The sequence below is a fragment of the Poeciliopsis prolifica genome, unplaced genomic scaffold (genome assembly GCF_027474105.1).
Source record: "Poeciliopsis prolifica strain line A6 unplaced genomic scaffold, Auburn_PproV2 SCAFFOLD064, whole genome shotgun sequence".
NCBI lineage: Eukaryota > Metazoa > Chordata > Actinopteri > Cyprinodontiformes > Poeciliidae > Poeciliopsis > Poeciliopsis prolifica.
Window position 1 is genome coordinate 2,093,356 of NW_026562439.1, and position 19,313 is coordinate 2,112,668.

General features: G+C 43.9%; 1 protein-coding gene across 1 annotated transcript in view; it reads right to left on the bottom strand.

Annotated features, from left to right (window-relative positions):
• Positions 1-542: 542 nt before the first annotated feature.
• Positions 543-19,313, bottom strand: part of LOC129351056 (E3 ubiquitin-protein ligase NEURL1-like) — a 110,371-nt gene continuing 91,600 nt past the window's right edge. Inside the window, 3 exon segments of the mRNA XM_055019830.1 lie at positions 543-1,491; positions 1,972-2,121; positions 10,563-11,285. Of these exon segments, the coding sequence (XP_054875805.1) occupies positions 1,250-1,491; positions 1,972-2,121; positions 10,563-11,285 (1,115 nt within the window). The 3' untranslated portion in view covers positions 543-1,249.

Below are 19,313 nucleotides of genomic sequence, written 5' to 3' on the forward strand. Positions count from 1 at the left end.
GATCTGACATCTTTCCATCCTTTGTTCTAAAAATCTCTAAAAAGTTCTAGTTTTTTGGAAGAGTTTGTGACTCATCCGATCAACAGCTTTCTTTTTTCCATCTACACACATTTCCATTTTGGTGGGAGGTTGTTTTTATGCAGTTTTAAGACTTTCTACAGAATGGATGGTCATTTTTTTCCTGAGCTGGTAAACCTTCAAATTATTATTACATTTTCTTTTTACAATAAATATAAATTATATACTGAAAAAATCAGGGGTATAAATCATAGAAATATTTAAAGAAATAATTGATTTCAACTTTTCTTTTAACCTTCCACTAAACTTTCAGTAAAGGATCTCTGCTGCTGATGAAACTTCTGTCGCAAAGTGTATCTTACATCTAAAATATTCAATAAGGAAAATGGGTTTCTACAAAAATAGTTAGATTTTGTGTGCTTTTTGTTTCTCCTCTGAGTGAACAGCTGTGGCAGTCGGAGCCACACAGCAGCATCGTTTGGTTCTCCATCGGGGTTTTTGGAACACAGAACCGTTCTGTGCGTTAAGGCAGGAGGCTGATGGCAACAATCCTTTAACTCTTGGGATGGGGAGGATTCTTCATGTCAACACTCACAGTGTGTCAGGCAGAACTTTGTAGGTAGAATTTGGATAAAAGTGTACTGATGGTTGGCAGCTGGTCCTGAGGAGTAACCAAATGACTGTTTGTGTTTTCTGCAAGAAATCAGAGCTGCAGAGTTTGCAGGTTTGAGATTGTTTCAACAGATGAGTCTCAATAAATGCTGATTTCAGTGCAACACCACACTGCAGAACAAGCAGCTAGCTAGCACGACAATAGAGCTACCGACGATTTGAAATAAAACTACCATCAAGGTACGTTAGATTATACGAGTACAAGAGAGGTTACAATCCTACTGGAGACTCAGCACCGCTGGGCGTCTCTAACACCAAGAATCAGGATAAAGCAGCCGAGCTGCGCCCAGTAGCGCACAGACACAAGTTGTGACGTACTGAGGATGACGTGCAGCAGGCGTGCTTCACCAAGCAGAGGGTCAGTCAACACGTGAAGGAGCCGTCAACACATTCAGCCCCAAACTGACCCGGTAGCTTCAGCAAAAACAGGCCCAGATCACAACTAAAGGCTCCGAGACCAGATGAGTTCAGCTTCTTCCTCACTGAAAGCTTTCTCCAATCCCAAAGGAGGAAAACAAAGTCCCTGAACGTCACCGACTGTTGGTCAGACTGAGGCTCTTTACGTGCTGCGATACGTCTTGATGATGTCTTTGATCTGTCTCCTGCAGATGGGACAGCAGGCGTTGGACATCTTCTTCAGCTTGAGGCCGCAGCTGTAGCAGAGACACATGTGTCCGCAGGTGTAGATGACCGAGTCCACGGCATTCTCGTAGCAGATGGAGCACTCGTCGGCCCACGGGCCCCGGCCCGACGGGAACGTGGGAGACTTGGGGAGGCTGACCGGGGAGCTGGGCGTCGTTCCTGCAGCAACAGAAGAAACATCGTCATGTTGTTGATATGTGGTTTTCTGTTAAAATGACTGCGATTAATTAATTACACCCTGCAATTAACTTGATTAAAATTTTGATTAACATCAATGGAAAATTATGTGTGAGAATTTTCATTCAACTTCACAAACATGGAAAAACTTGTTGATAAATTCTCTATAAAAATATTAATGATTTGATTTTTGCTTCATCGTGTATTAAACACAGCAGATTTTCTTTTCTTTTGTCCCAGTCCTGTTTTCTTTTGCTTTGGGTTCTGTTGGGACATCTAGTGGTTACTGGGAGGAACAACAAAAATAGCATGAAAGTGTAAATCAGACACTGAATGGGAATTAGATGTGGATCTGTCAGTCAATAAGCTTCATGGCCCAGATCAAACATTTTCCTGAGACCCTCTGAAATCTCTCCACTGTCTCAGAAACACATCTCCATGTTCTCCTCTGGGTTGTCTTACCTCCTGCTGAGCTGCAGTAGGCGGCCGAACACAAGCCTCCGTTCAGGACCGGGTCAGAGATGCCGCTCCCCAGGGCGCTGGGCGTGTGGGGGGAGGAGGAGGGCGAGCTGGGGTTGGACGTGGCCCGTGGGTCCCCGACGTGAGTGGAGCCTAGCCAAGTGAAACAGAGCGCATGAGTTCCTTTAGATGGAGGAAATCGTTCTTTGATTGGTTGTGTCCGCTGGAAACCAAGACCGTTTTCACCAGGACAGTAATGAACAGTTCTGGACGAGGACAGGAAGTCTGGGTTAAAATCTAAAAAAGGAAAATTAAAGGTGTTCAACCTTTAGTGAGTAAATTTTAAAGTCATATTTTCAACATGTTCAAAATTAAATATTTCATTAGTAAACTACATATCTTAATTCTTTTGGACATTAATTCTATATTTTAGCACAACTTTTCTAATCAGCTGATGTATTATTTTTCCATATCTAAGGTGCAGTTGCTTTGCAGCAGTGAGGCTCTTTGGTGTTTCTGCATGAAGTTTTTATGCAGCTGCTGCTTTTGCTTCACCTCTCTTGTACAGAAGCACGGATCCTGGACAAAAGCAGTATTTACATTTTCCCAGCAGTTGAAGCATTGCAGCATGAAAGCAGAAAGAAAAGAAATTCCAACACATTTATCGATGTAAAGAGGAACAGGCGCAGTCAGGAGTCATCCAGCCTCCACGCTCATTGTATTTTACACAGAGGAGACAAATGGGAATTCCAAGCACAAGCGTCGGGAACACATGCTGGAATGCCAGTGATGTTTGGAAAGCCGGGAAGCAGCAGAATGACAACTAGGATGCAAAAGCTGAAACTTTGCTGCTCTAAAACGACCCGGTAAAAGTTAAGTGTTGTTGTCACCAGTGAGTGTTTGGAATCTGATCCCAGAATGACTGTTTACCTTTGTTCACTGTTGTCATATTTCACCAAACCAATAAGAATCAAAAACAATTACCGATGTTTGCTGTTTTTATTTATTTACGTCTTTAATTTTACGCAAACATTTTCTCATTTTTGTGCCATTTATTTCAGTATTTTTTCCTCATTTATTTGCTTGGAGTTTTCTCCGTTTTCTGCCTGTGATGAAAAGCCATGCAAGACGAAGACACTATTTTTACTTAAAGTAGAAAGCAGGAGGTATTAAAAGGACCCAGCTTGATGAATCCTGTTGGAATTAGATCTTACAGAAGGACTTATTAAACTTCTGCTGCTTCATTAGTTTGGCTGGAATTAACCTGAGGCAACAGGTCAAAGTGCATTCTGATAAATCTTCATTTTGCTTCTTTTCCAGCTCTTAATGTTCCCTCAGTAGCTGTAAACGTCTCCTGATATCACTCTTGTTCATCAGACGTGTTAAAAACAAACATTAGCGTCAGCCAGAGGGGCGTTATTTGTTAAATGGCCGTTTGGACTTTTATTCTTCTCCAAGTCATCTAATAAACAAAGATTTAAATTTAAACAATAAACTACTCCAGATAGCACCACAAATCACTTATCTCTCTCTGCTCTGATATTTATGCCGGCTTCCAATCACAGCAAGACTGGAAAACAGAATCTGCTTCATGCATTTAAATGCAAATCAGATGATACACAGAGCGAGCATCTAATCACCCACAAAGCTTCCCATCAAACACTTTGCTGCTTCGCCACAAAAGTACAGATTACTTTAATTACCCTCCCTGAAGCTCCCTGTCAAAAAACTCAGATTAACATTGGAAATCAGCTGCTGTGTACGTTTTAGGTACTTAACCAGAGACTGCTCTGTTTGTGTTGGACTTGCTGCTGATGGACTTTTGAAGGTGTGCTGGCTCCTCTGGCCAGGTAACATAAAAACATCAGATCCAAACTCACAGTAATCTGCAGATGGCTCAATCCGAACAGAGCCATCACACACACACACACACACACACACACACACACACACACACACACACACACACACACACACACACACACACACACACACACACACACACGATGGAGTTAATGTCCCTTGGAGCCAGGTCAGTATTTCTGTCCCTGCATCTTGTGGATCTAAATCAGGATCTGTTTGATGTTTGATGTGGCGTGATGCAACGGGACTCGGGTTGAGACATGGCATCTCTTTCGTTTACATGCCAGTGTGTGTGTGTGTGTGCCTGTGTGGGTGTGAGTGTGTGGGTGCGGGGTGGGAGATCAGCCTGGTCCTCCCAAACCCTCTGGTGCCAACTGCAGTGTGTACGAGTGTTACTGTGCTGCAGCTTGGAGTGTTTTACAAGACATGCTGGGGAGGAACTCTGTCAGGAGGAGCAGCTCCTCCTCTAAAACACACGGAGGCACCTGAACGCCTGATGGAGGGATAAAAACGTGGCCTTGGTAAAACGACGTTTCAGACCATCGCTGACCTTTAAAAGCCTCCCGAGGTTAAGATTTTCTCACTGCTGCACTTCAGCTCTATTTCCAGAGGGGGCAGCCTTGTTTGATACTCCAGTAACCATGGCAATAGGTTGACGAGGAGGAAACTTGTGGTGAATCGCAGCATCACATTTTTCTCTAACAAAGTTAAAAACACTTTCTTGTCTCACTGACTGAGAGCGCAGCTCCAAACCTGCTGGAGCTTTAAGGAGCGATTATGAAGAAAATATTGACATTTCATGAAACATCGAGCGTGTACGTCGATTTGATGCATTCCCGTTTCATACAGTGCATGTGTGTAAGGCGCCTAAGCCACAGTGTATCTATTTATAGGATCATCTGAAGATCTGGAGACAAAAAGCTTAACGCATAATTACAACCGGAGTTAGGCAGAAAGTTTGCAAGGTGACCATCAGCTGGAGCTTCTTTCTCACTGCAGACAGAGAGTCTGCATAGTGTAGTGTGATTTTTCATTTTTCATATGCTGGCCTGATTACCCCTAAAAATTCTGGTCTTGGTTAAACATGTAGAGTGCATTACCATGGTCCGGACGATCCAAAACACAGAACCCAAAGCAAATGGTTTTCTATCATTAGATTTTGCCAAAACATCAAAAGGCCCAATGATCTGCTTAATCTTCACAATAATAGTCTCTAGTGCAAAGATAAATATTTAAGTTTTTCCTAATAGAAGAAAACTGTCAGACATCGAGATTTTAACTTGAACATTTTAGTAAAATGTGGAATTTCAAAGTATTTAGATATCTTTCTGTTCACTCTACCATGTTTTAAGGAAGTTCTTTAATGTGACATAATAAAACTATAACTGAACATTCATAAGTGAACTTGTCTCAGTGTTGAACAAAGAGGATGAAGATGTGAAAACTGTCCAGCTGTTTCGCAGAGAACCGACGTCCAGCTGCAGAGCAGAAGCTCAGAACATTTCACCAACACGGTGCGATTGCGTCACCTCACATCAGATGACTGGCGCTCGCTCAACCTGCTGCATGTCCCTCTGTTTGCCTCTTCCTGTTAATCCCCACTGGGGGGCAAGTGGGAGGACGCCGCCCCAGAAGGACAGCTGATGCAGGATCAGCCCTGATCCCGTCTGGATTACAGCGACGGCTGCGAACAGCTGTGAGAAGCCGGGCGAGGCCACATCCCTGCTGCCGGCTCCACCCAGCAGGGATGGACCCGGCAACCATCCCACTATAACAGAGGAATGTTCTGCTTGCAAATGGAATAAATAAACCAAAGGAGAGAACTGAAAGAAGTTCTTTAAATAGTTTTTGTTGGTGTGAAAGTCGATGCCCCTTCCTAGAAAAAACAACTCTTCATGTGGAAACAGAAGCTCTCGTTATGAGGAACCCATAAGGCCCGTTTGGGACAGAGGAGAGGAAAACTGCTCAGCAGTTGGAAGGTTAAGGTCATGAATAACCTCAGGGCATAAAACGCTAATGTTCTCCTTCTGTCTGTGCAGAAGATGCTATCCTTAGAGACAAAGAGGCGGCTCTGCTGCGAGGAGACGGCCATTCATCCCTGAACTGTTTGTCTCCACATCAAAGTACGCCAAGACCAGATCAGCTTAGAAATCAGGGTCAGAAATGCAAACAAGAAATATTGTTTATAATAACCAGAAATAGATTTCCTGTTTTTAAGCTTCCAATGCATTTCTAAAGTTTATTCTGTCAAAATGGTCAAATACTGAAGGATGTTACTGCAAAACGTCAACATGAACCTGATAGGTATTTATGAATCTAAATAAAAGAACAAACAGACAACGTAAGTGAATTTTTTGAAAGCTTTTGCAAAAGGAGAGAACCCAGCAAATTGCTGCTTAAAGCCGTTCACTGAGCGCTCTGAAGACCCTTTGTTAGGGATTTCTCTTTATTACAAAGTAGAAAAGGAATGTGGAGGGAGGCAGATAGGAGTATCCCGAAGATACAAGTGGCTGCAGCTCCAAGGTCTAACAAGTATGAAAGCTTTTCTCAGGGATGTGAATAATAAATCTATTATAACTACCAATGTAAGAATGATAACAAAACATAATTATTCTAACAGAACCAACTTCCTACTGTTGGCCTTATTCAGAAGTATTACCTTTGATAGAGCAATACTATTACTTTACAGAATGTGACCCTTTTTGACCTTTGAACCCCAGTATTCCTGCAGGTTAAGGAGCCACATTATGAACTTGAAACCCCTCCTCTAAAGGCTAAAGGATTTCTGTTGTTAAATTGTTGATCAATTTTACCACCTAATTTGGATTTGGCCTCCAAATTTCTTTTATATTATCTTGGCATATTTGGTAATCTGACACCACATGCTGGTTTTATCCCTTTCATTCAGGTGCAGCAGAAACAAGAACAGCAGCAGTTTGAAATGGTGAATTGATCACCATTTAAAAGAAGAAAATGCATCAATTCATTTTTCCAGGAACATTTTACATTTAAACTCGCAGACTGAGGCTGAAAGGTGAAGCATTTCTCTGCACTAACAGGTGGTTTCACACAAACCACCCAAACCTTAAACCTGCAGCTTTGCAAATAATGCAGAAAGTGACAGAAATGTATGCATATATTTTTCCTAAGTGTAAATAAATGCACAGAGTCTTTGAAAACATATTTGCTCAGTTTCGTGCAGCAGGTTCTTTGAATTTCTGACTCAATTAAATTCTCCAAACAGAAGATACAAACTGCTCACAACATCTCAGTAGAACTTCGCATGAAGAAATGGAAAGACTAAACCTCTAATTCAGCGATGGGTTTTGTCAGCTCCTGTTTGTCGGCTATTAGAAACACTGCAGTGTGCAGAAATGAATAAAAATGAGCAAACGATGTGGAAAAAACGGGAGGAGAGGCTGGGATCAGAGAGGAACGGCAGCTGAAGCACGCGAGCCGCTTCACTTCAGCACCAGCCTGTTGACATTTTAATAGGATCCATAATACCAGCGAAGTGGGTCAGTGGCTGAGCGTTGTGTTTCAGCGCCAGCGGGGCCGAGTCCGCTCAGCACCTGAAGTTCTGCCCTGCTTTCTACTCGTTTTGGTCCAATCCTGCTCAGAAGAGATTTCTGGAGATCAGAAATAATTTGAAACCTGCGGGCGACGCGTCTCTGTAAACCGATTCTGTCACGTTACGCTCGTCAGGCTGAACCGCCTGCGGACGGCGTGTTGGACTGTACAAAGGTCAGCTGGTCATTCAGTGCCTCTGCTGGGAAAACAATTTGATTTCATGTCAAATAAAATATCTGTCAAAAGTTGTGAAATCTTCCCTTGTTGAGCCGAGTTATGACCTCATCGAAGGTTCAAATTAAACAGCGTTTAATTCAAGTTGACTCAAACTTTATTTGAAAGCTTTGAGAGCCTAATTTCTTCCTTTTTGTTCTGCAGACTTGGTAAGATCATCTGGACCAACCTAATGGACAGTGAAGTGTTTGAGATCTGAGAAACAAAAGGCAACACAGTTCATGCATCTCTGTTGAAATTTGAAATGAATTTTGCTCTGAAATGTCACTGGCTGGAATCTGAACCTGGTTCTGAAACTTCAGCCCTCGGCTTCTCCAAAGCTCTTCTTTTCTGAATTGATTAAATTAGCTACACTGGATTTAAATCCAACAACAACAAAGATGATAATACTCTTTCTAGTTGTATTTCTATTTAGTTCAGTGAAGTTTATTAGGTTTTTAAATAGGGGTTTTGTAAACCTCAGAATGGAGGGTATTTATCTCCCCCCATCATGAAGTTCTGTTCCCGTCAGAGCTCCATTACTCTGCTCTCTGCTGCATCGCTCCATCTGGAAGCGCCGCAGACCCACTGGGACGCATCCCTCACTCCAACCGGTTCAGTCCAACCCACGGTGCGGCTGCTCACAGCAAATCAGCAGATAAGGAGCTGTAGCAGAAAGATAAGAGTCGCTTCCTAATTCGAAGCAGCTGAAAGGTAAAGAAGAGTCACACTTCACTGGGATTTCCAAAGATGGGAGCTGATAAGGAGACGTGCCTCGGATCTCTCATTGTTCTGCGGTTCCGGTTCTGTTGCGCTGCCAGGGATTTTTGTTTTCCGTAAATGACTATTAGAAACACACAGGCGACCAGGTGGTCAGCTGAACTCCAGCCAAACACTCATTTAGCTGTGAAGTATCACAGAGTGTTCTCGCTGGGACTTTTGGACCTGATTAGAAAAACAACAGAAAGAGGAATGAATGTGAGCACAGCCAGCGATCAGAGAGAGTCACGGCGACATTAAGGTCCATAAAGGCCGGCAGTCTGCTGCTCTGGCATTTGCTGAATTGATCTCTGTCAACATGATGCAGCTTTACTGGCGCTGGCCGTGACTTATCGACAGCCTCGTCTGTTGCTTTGTTGTCAGCTGATGTTGGGGGACAGGGGGTGAAGAGCGGTGAACACAGCGGACACTCAGGTCTACACTACAACAGTTCAGAGCAAGAAGAAACAGGGGAAAATGTTAAAATCCTAAAGAGAAACATAACAGTCAAATCTATTTTGAAAAATCAAAGTAGATCTCTGAGTTGTTACAGCAGCCACAAGAAACGAATATGAGCGTCACTGGTTCAAATCCTGTACAAAAAAATCTATCAAGCACCTTTTGCTATCCAATTATTAATCTGTTAATCCAAAAACAGTCCAGAACCCTCTGGTGGACACGCAGGGAAATGCAGTCAGTAATGATGAACTGTGTGACATCAATACCATGTAAGCCAACTATTCTATTGTAAAATCTAAAATAAGTCATTAAACTGTGATTTAATGACTGGTGAAGTTTGACGTTCTGCAGCTCAAACTTCAGATGCTGTTTTTAATGGAAAGTATGTGTGAGATAAAGACGCCCTGAGTTAATATGAAATCCATTCATATCCTCTTTTAAAGACGCAATCCATCGTTACTGTGTTCCTTACAGTAAAATCTGCAGCTCTGAACCTTTTGAAGCGCTGCTTCCTTTTCCTCCGTCACCAGAGGAAAGCAGGATGAGGTTTTAGTTCCTCTGCAATCAAACACTTCTGCTGTCGGCTGTTTTACCTTTAACAAAAGCTGCGTGACACTTATACAATCATTTTTACAATCTGTTTGTCGTATGGATGTTGGATGCAGAGGTGTCCTCCCATCCTTCTCATCATCACTGAAATCATTTAAACTTCTGAAAAGCAAAAGGTCCAGATAAACGAGACCTCAAGCCGCCTCACCTTTTCTATGCCGTTTTTTGTTTTACATCCTGTTTTTCCAGGTCAGGACAGAGCTCTCCTCTTCTCTGAATCTACTCACATCCTTCCCTCCTCAAGACCTCTGCTGTAAACACTGTGACAAACAGTAACAGAGCACGCTAGTTCACCTTTGACCCCTGAGTTCCTGGGCTGGTGTGCTGGCGGAGCATTCTGCACTTAGCAGGAATCCATTTCACCCAGCAGGGCGAGTAAATGAATTAAGGATGGCGGTTTCATCCGCTCAGTGCCGGGCCAGATGAGATCGATACATTGATCTTTGAGCTCATGACCCGGGACACGTCCCACAGCTAAAGGCTCGGTTATTTCCCACATCGATTATTCCTCCAAAGTGGAATAATCCACCGAGAAAGCCTGGAATGAAAGAGAAAAACTGTCCTTTTCCCTGTTAGGGAGACAAAACCAGCTGATAAAGATGAGTGCAACAGTTTACATTTTTTAAAAGATTTGTTTGCAGATTAGAATTTTGTTCACCATTTCAAATGTTTGCTTAATATAATAAAGATATTTAATTCCTTACTACCTTGGTTCATGTTTTTGCACAGTATTTCTGCAGTTTGTTGCTGAATCAGCGGAGATTCTATGATAGAAACTGATCAAATTAGCAGCAATGCAACAACACACTCGGTTAAGACGAGGCCAGCTGCATCATATCAGGACAGCTTCTAATATTGTAGCATTATCTGAAAATTTATTGACTGTTTTCTTCCTTTCACCAATATTGATATTTTTATGTTCATGACAAACAACCACACACCCACACACCCCACAGAAGTGCAATTTAGAGAGATCAATTGACTGATCAGTCAGAGAGAACCAGTCATTACAGGGACAACATGCAAACTCCATGCAGAAAATCCCTGGTTCTGCTGATTCATTTACTCTCATTCATTTGTAAACCGCCTTGAAAATCTTTGTTGGTAGTTCTAGTACTTACCCAGAATCCTCAGCTGTGTCACAGCTCCGTGCAGGCCGAAGAACATCCAGAGGGGGCGCGAGTTGTCCACGCACACCTGCATCCCCACGTTGGTGCCGTTGTGGCTGAGGATGACCTCCCCTTCCTGGTTGACCAGGAAGCCCAGGATGTCGCTGCTCTGCAGAGGCGTCGGCACGCGGCACACGGCCCAGAACTCCTTCCTGTCCACCAGAGCCTCAGGGTTGTACGGCAGGTCGCTGGGGCGCAGCACTGCCGGGTCGCAGGAGGTCACGCCGTACGACAGTGAGCCCGAGCGCACCGGGCTGGACTTGGTGACCTTGATAAAGACGGTCTCTCCGGTGCGCAGGGGCCGGTTGGTGAAGACCAGCGTCCGTTCCTCCCGGGCGTGCTCAGACCGGGCCACTGTCTGCTCGTCCAGCGTCTTGATGTGGGCGCCGCGCAGCTGGTGGAAGTGCAGGTCGCTCTCCAGGGCTGACGGCAGCAGGGAGGACTGCTGCGAGTTCAGGGAATTCTGGGGAATGGGGCAGGTGGAGGAGGAGGACGCAGAGGCCAGGTGCAGCGTGTGGCGGTGAGAGTGGGCGGGGCCTCGGTCCTCCTGCTGCAGGTTGAGATCACACAGGCTGACGGAGAGGCGGGAGTCGTCTGCCTCGCGCCGCAGGGAGGAGGAGCGCACCGTGGTGAAGGAGCGTGGGCGCAGACAGTCCGGAGGAACGATCTCACTGTCTGCAGGACAGAAACAGGAACACAGTGTGAGAGAGCAGCAGCTAAACGCTGATTAGCAGTCTGCCTGAGGCCTGCAGCACTCTGGTCACCATCAACACGGATTTCATTCTTCATACATCAGCTGCATGCAGAGAATTTCTCCCTTTTGACAGATTGTTGCAAACGTATTTTTACATTCATAACCAGAGAGGAGATAAATGTCAACTGGAAGCAAAATGGGTTGAATATCTGAAAAGTGTGGAGTCCATTTGTCTTCAGTTTTTTTATGGTCTTCCCACTAGTTTCTACCCATTCCTCTTCTGAAAACCTCTACTTAGCATTTCCCTCCACTGCTGCAACATCTAACAGGTTGTCTTCCAGCATCATCTTGTCTTTAGCCCCATTGATCGACCATTAACTGTGACCAGTTTCCTTTTACCTGCTGGACAGAATTCCACAGCCTGATGCTGCCACCACTATGTTTCATGCTTAGTTTTATCTAAGCAAAGGACCCATTTTCCTGCAGTGGAAAACCACAGAGGGAACTTTTGAGGACAGTTGTTGCTCTGGATTTTATTAAGGCATAAAGGCAAATGCATGAAACTCTCCTGAGATCGTTTACTTGCTGAAAATGTTAAAAACCATGTTTCATGATGCTTACAGTGCATTACACTGAAGTTCTGTTTGTAGTGGACAAACTGTGAAAAAGTCACTGACTGTACCTGTAAAAATTTGAAAATGTACTTAAAGAAACAGAAACTAACAACCTCTGTTCCTGAACTGAAAACGTTCATGCTAATGCTGCTGTCAGCCATGGCAGGAAAATAAAAGGTATCGTTGATGATGAAGAGTCTGAGACATCCAAACAAGTTCAGTTTCTTCACTTCCTATCCCGGATCCCTGCTGAGAGCCGTTTATAACTGCCGGCTTTCTCTGTGTCTAATTTGTCTGATAAGCTGCCCAGAGGCTGCTTACACTTTCTAGATGTAGCTGCTTTAAATAACACGCCTTTAATAGCCTCCCCTGAGCCTGGCGGTGGTAAAATTAGCCTGACTGAGCTGCCTGTTTGGTCTGTAATAGTTTGGGTGGGATCAGATTATCTACAACATGCGTATTTGTTGGACTCAGGGAAATGATGATGCAGCACACAAACAAGACCTTAAAAACAGTGAGACAATTGTTGGAGGAGGCAGGAAGTGAACGAGGGATGAAAAACAGCAGCTGAAGGTCTGGAGAGCCTCTCCGGTCCGGGTCAGCACCGAGTCTCTCTATCTGAGCAGGGCCTGAGAGACCTGACTGCAGATAAACCTCTTAGCCTCATTACGAGGCCTGCAGGATGGGCTGCAAGCCGCAGCGGTGAGAACAGAACAGGAAGCCACTTATGATGCCGTCCTGCAGCTGACTGAGACACAAACCAAAGGCAGACCGATATGAAAAGCTTCCTGAAAGAAGATCTGTTCGACAGAACTAATCTGTGGTTTATGGAGATCATTTTTAACTTACAAACAAAAGCAGCAAACAAAAGCTTTAAAAACACAGCTCTATCCCAAACGCTGTCGGCCTGAGTGAGCAGCTGAATGTCAACGTTAAAGCAGAACAATTAGAAAAGGACGAAACAAGGTCGGGTGCAAACATTTCTGTTCAACATCATTGACTTTGCAGCAATCTAGTGGAGGTAGACACTTGATTGGATCAAGTCTTTAATTTAGCAGCCACTCATCATCCGGATCGAGTTTTATGAGGACATGAACAACCTTTGCAATGGAAGAAATTTACAACAGAACCCGAACGAGGCTAAGAAAGACTGATTATCTTCAACAATTTAATCCATTTCAAAGCTTTTTCCTCCTGTGGCCAAAAACAAAATAATATCTGTGTCTTAAAATTAACACAAATAATTAAAAGTGGAACTCAATTAAAATTTGAATTGAGTTATTTGCAGGGTCTGTAATTAATTAATGGCTATTAATCACATTTTCATTGAAAACAATATCAACAGAATAAGCAATGATTTCATTTCAACGACATAATCTTCTGCTGCAAGATTATTGAATAAATATAATCTCAACAACAAATATTGTTTTTAATCTGTTATTTTTGTTAAATCATTAGATTTCTGCAAAGTGTTATTCTATTTATTCATTTTTCCAGAGTTTCAGTCAGGAACGCCTCCAGAAATGTGGACATTAGTGTTGGTGGCGTCTGTGCTGCTGCATATTTAGCATTGAGATGCTATTTTAGGCTAGCACGGTGTTTCTCAACCTTTACCGCCTCCATCAAGGAATTTGTAGGTTACTTTTTACTGAATATTATTTTATTATTAAATTACAATCTCTATTGTTAATGCTTTAATTTTTGTGGTTGTTTCTGGAGTTATCGTCTAAAATTATTTCCCAGAACAAAAGAGCAATGTGAATACAAGCGTCTAAGAAAATGCAACGAATGGATGTCGTTCTTGATCTATTCAGTGGATCTATTCACTGAATAGTGAATAGTGGATCTATTCACTGAATAGATCCACTGAATAGTGGATCTAAAAACTTTAGAGTCCTGCAGAGTTAGTTAAACTGTTCAGCTAAAGAACAGTTAGCTTTAACTTTGCTAGCTTTGTCAGGATTCCCCTTTTAGTTTGTTGGTACTACAGAAAGGTCTTATGGGTTGTAGTGCTCTGTCACACAACTTAAACATCCTCTGCATATCATGAGAGCTTTCAGTGTTTCAAAGAAACAGATAAACTCAGCCTGAATGCTAAGTGATATTTAATGCAAACTACAGATTCCTTTCATGTTAGCTCACGTGAACCCACCTTTACTAGAATCATGTCTATATATTCAGCTCATGTCGATTCCTCAGTTCTCTCCAGAAGGAAGCGAATCACATCAAACGTGATGCTTTAAATGTGTAAAACTGAACTGGAGTCGACAGCAGCCTCCTCCGCGTTTGATCCCCTGATTTTTATGCGCCGTGGATGAAATCCTGTCCGACTAAGTCTTGGAAAGATTACACAGCATCACCACTCCATCAAAGTCATGTTAGCTGTCAAACTTTGTTATTAATCTTTAATGGGACTCTGGCTTTTTAATTGCGTTAACAGATTAGTCTGAGAGGCTTTAAATGGAGAGGAAGGTACCTTTGGTGTGTGGGTAGCTCCCAGAGACTGCTAATCAACCATTAAACACCTCTCAGCTCTAAAGAGAGCAGCCGCTAACACTCCCAGAGGCGAGCGGCGCATCACTGGGCTGAATCCTTTCCATCCTAAGCTCTGAACATCTCAGAGCTCTGATGTTGTAACTTTATTGTTAAATAGATAAACAGATTCCTTTTATTTCTTTTGTTTTATTATTATTATTATTATGAGCAATTCCAATTTGATGATTTTGGTCCACAAGGATATTCTGCCTCTAAGCAGCGAGGCAGAGCTACATGATGGTAGTGGCAGCACCATACTGAGGCGATGCTTTCTTTAGAAGAAAGAAAGAAGGTTTATTTTTCAGCACACAACAGCCACAAACAACCAGAACTACGTCATTTTGATTCAAGCATATTCATGTTTTAGAACGGTCTAGTCAAAGTCCAAACCTAAATGATGAACAATATCCTGTTTAATTTTGCTCTGTTTATCTCCTCTGAAAAATATGTCTGTCTGTGGCAATACTTGGAAACAGACACTGTGTGTAATCACAGAGCTGGAGTCTTTTTTTTACAGAATAACGGGGGAAATGTTTTTCCTTCTGCTTCACAATAATCTGAGTTGGTTTATCACAAGTAGTCCTGATAGAATTTGTGGTTTTAACATAAAATACGGTAACATTGGGGTATAAATACTTCTGCAAAGTGCTGTATTGCTCCTAAATGTGCAGTCATTTACAGAAGGAAAGAAAACCTCAAAGTGACCTCTGCTGATGAGCAAAAGCTTTCAGTCCACCTGCAGCCGAATCCTCCGCCTCCCGCAGAGGATTGGAATGATGGGAGTCCTGCAGAGCCTGCGTCACTCCATCATACATTGAATTATGATTGGTTGGAGTTAGTCAGAGCTCTGGGACTCGCGGCAGGGACTGGATGGGCAATGATGACATATCTGTTGGAGAGGGATTCTGTGATGGAGGAGCCGCGCTGCCACTCCCAATCCTGGATTTATGTGGAAAGGAGGCAGTGGCAGCCTCCCAAGAGCCACAAATCGTCTCCCTGTCCTTTCTGCATGTCAGTGCTGCTTTAAGTCGAACTCAGGATGTGTGAACACACACCAAACGACGCACTGGCTCTTCTCACACTCGCTCATCTTTTGTTTTACAAAAAGCTTTCTGTGAGGTTTTGTGTTCCCTTTTACATCTTTTCCTTTGTCTGTTTCCTCAAAGGAAAGTCGTTTCAAACCTCATCTGTCTTTCTGAGACGAGGAAACTCTTTGCTTTATGAGGAACAAACCCTTTTCTCAGCTCAGAGGACAGAAAGGGGCTGCAGCCGTTACCGGGCTCTGTGTGTATGACCTCACCAGCTGCTGCCTGCTAATCGTTGGTGCACCTGCCTTTTTAACCGGTACGATCCCTTTGTTCCTATTGGTCCCATTCAAATTTAAACACTCGCAGATGCTGGAGCTCCTTCAGAAACTCTGTGTGCTCCTTCAACTAGCAACTCCACTTCAAAACCCAACAAATCAGAGGGAGTCCGTTTTGTTTTTTCCCTCATTCTCCAAAGGGGATTTTGTGATTCCAGTAATTAGGCACCTGTTGGGTTAATCTGCTGCAAATACATAGACGACAGGGATTTCAGGGTGGAGCAGTGTGTCTGTTTCAGGCCTCAGAGTCTCTGGCTCATGCTCTAAATGTTTTTGATTGGAGCAGCGAACAGGTTAGTTAACGCTGGACGGATGGAGAGGCTGGGTGGCTTTAGCGGCTTTGCCAGCCTGAGCAGACGGAACGTGCCAGGGGTTTGAGCTGCAGTTCGAGAGCGGCCGAGGGTTTGTGGAGGGATTTACTCTCTCTCGCTCGCAGCCTGCTTCACAGGGTTTATTATTTATCTGACTCTGGAGGGTTTCATCTGATGTCTGCAGAGGAAAGAGTGATTTCACTGAGATAGGAGAGCAAAGGAGATGGCATGAATATGTGTAGATATGAAGGGAAGTGTTCGGACGGGATTAGCTGAGAAGGCAGAAGGTAGAGGAGGATATCCAGGGAGATTTTGCACTGAAGAGATAAAACTGGAGCAGACAGAGAGGGAGATGTCTGAAAGGGAGAGATGGGCTCAGAAGGATCTTTATGCTGGATGCTTTGGTCCAATCTGGAGTCTGGATTTTAAGGAAAAACTCGCATTCGAGGTAACTCAGCCAAAACAAAGTCCGGGTCAGTCCCAAGAGGCCTGTCCCTTTAAATCACAGGTACTATGGGTCACCAGTACATTTCAGCTGGTACCAAACAGCCTCACAGGTCTTCAACACTATAAACGTCCTTATATGGAACCGGGCACAATACGCCTGAGACTGAGGGATCATTTAAGGCGGCTCTATAGGCCTCTGTCTCACACACATGCACCACGAATACAGAGCATCTTAATGCTGGTTTTATAAAACTTCTCTCCATCATTTTTCACCTTCAACTTCCAACAATCTGGAGGAGGATCCATCTTCACAGATGATCAAGTTAGAAAGCTTTCTAAACAGTTTAATTCTTCATTTCAAATCTAATTTTAGAACTTCTACCATCCGGAGCAACTGCTGAAAATCAATTTTCCTCTTGGGGATTATCAAAGTTCCTCTGATTCCCATCTCCGTCCAGCGCCAGGCCGGCTGTCTAAGTTTAGAATGTCATTTATGAACCGGCATGCAGTCGGCCACCCTCTTTTCCGAACTGTGTCACAAAAAGATTTACACTCTGTTTGTGCCTCCTAATGGGTTTTAGTCACTCTCTAATATCAGACAGCTGAATGAATCCGAAGATCGCTTCTTTAGGTCACAAAGAAAGTCAGGAAAACAGAAAACTGGAAACCATGGTTACCCACATACAGCAACAGTTATTTTAAATAATTTAAAATTTGACTCCAAATGCCAAATAATACAAATTCTGATGGCTCATCTTGCTATTTGAGTCATAAATCTTTCTGAGGCCAAGAAGCACCAAGCAGGTAAATTTTATTCATTTGGTGTGTTGAAGAGTTTACTACTCTACGTTTCCTGAAAACGCCCAAAAGCTCCCAAAAGCTCCCAAAAGCCATGTTTTCATCTTTGTATGTTTCTGTTGGCTGTGCGTGTGAAGCGTGATCCCATTAAGAGGGAGAATCGTTCCTGCCAAGCAAACACGGAGCTCGAATTAATCAAAGATGGGAATCCAGGCTGCTTTCTCCACTCTGAGCTGGATTTCTGTCAATCCTCATGTCAGCAGGAGTTTATGAAGGAAGCAGAAAGCCAAAGTGGACTGACCGAAAGTTTGAAATTCTGTGTCACTCGACTTAAGAACTAGAGGGTTAAAATTTTGAATTGAGCAGTGGGTCCCCACAACGTAGGGGAAATGCCACAAGGTATTACAAACAAACACACACACACACACACACACACACCCACCCACACACACACACACACACACACACACACACACACACACACACACACACACACACACACACACACACACACACACACACACACACACGCTCTTATCTAAGGGAAACTTAGAGAGATCAGTTGACCTAACAGTGATGATTTTTGGACTGTAAGAGGAAGCTGGAGTACCCAAAGAGAACCTGCGCATGTTCAGGGAGAACCTGCGCATGTTCAGGGAGAACCTGCGCATGTTCAGGGAGAACCTGCGCAGGTTCAGGGAGAACCTGCACAGGTTCAGGGAGAACCTGCACATGTTCAGGGAGAACCTGCACCGTGCAGAAAGACCTCAGGCCAGGATTCAAACGGACCTTCTTGGTGGAAGGAAACAGCGCCACCTAATGTTCCACCAGAACACGTCCTATATGTCCATATGGCTACAATGACTACAAATTCCTGATTTTCACAAATTTCTGCCAGTCTGAGCGTAGTGACAGTACAAGGGGAGCTAGAGAGCAGTTTAATCAACAGCGTGGCTGTGATGTAATCTGGTGGCCAGACAGGAACAAACAACTAAAAACAGCAGATTATAAATTATGCCATCATTCAGAAACAGGAAAGGTTTTATCTGTCTCAGCTGATTTACTCTGCCAATCTTTCAGAGCGACAGTGAATTTCAGCCGTCAGATGATTTAATGAGATGTTCTTCTCCCATCAGGAGCTACCACATAATCCAATCTGTCCCTGAGGAAAACGCTGTGCAGCTCTTTGATGTTTCCACCAAACCCCTGAACCTCAGCGGTCCTGATAGGTGACAGAGATTGCCTCTCCTCCCGGTCGCAGTGTTTTGGTATGAGCTAAATGAACTGCTCCGGCTCCGTCGTGGTGACAGCCGCATTCGGCCTGCTCCCCACCTGGAGCCGGCCTGGCGGAGAGGTGTTTGCAGCCTGGAGGCTTTCCAATCAGCCTTCATCCCACCGTCCTCCAGGACAGGTCCACGCAGAGGCCGCCCTTCGCGATTAAAGCTCCGCTGTGCCTGACTCATACAACCCGAGTCCTGCAGGCTTCACAACAGCTGGAATTACTCAGTTGCTCAACCTCGCTCCCTGTGTCGAGCAAAGTCCTGCGGTGTGCATGAGTGTGTGAGTGCGAGAGTGACAGCTAACCGAGGGAACGCGATATATTAAACGGCCTTTGTGGCTTGTTGGATTTCAGGCCTTTGGCGGACAGCCTCAGTCACTCTGCTGCCAACATCCACAATATCTGCAGTGCCATTAAAGGGAGGGGATAATCAATCACCAGATGCCCGAGGCGACGGAGATGTTCCCATACCTGACACCTTTAAAAGCACAGCTATATTGTAAGGGATCCAAACTTGTCACAGCAAAGCAGAATCCAGAGGAAATAAACATTCTGCGTGGATCCTTTCCTCACTCAGAGGGAAATCTTACATCGAGTCGTAGAAGTGTGGAAGAAGTAAATCAAGCTTCTGTCATAGAAAATAAATTCCTCCGAAGATTTCT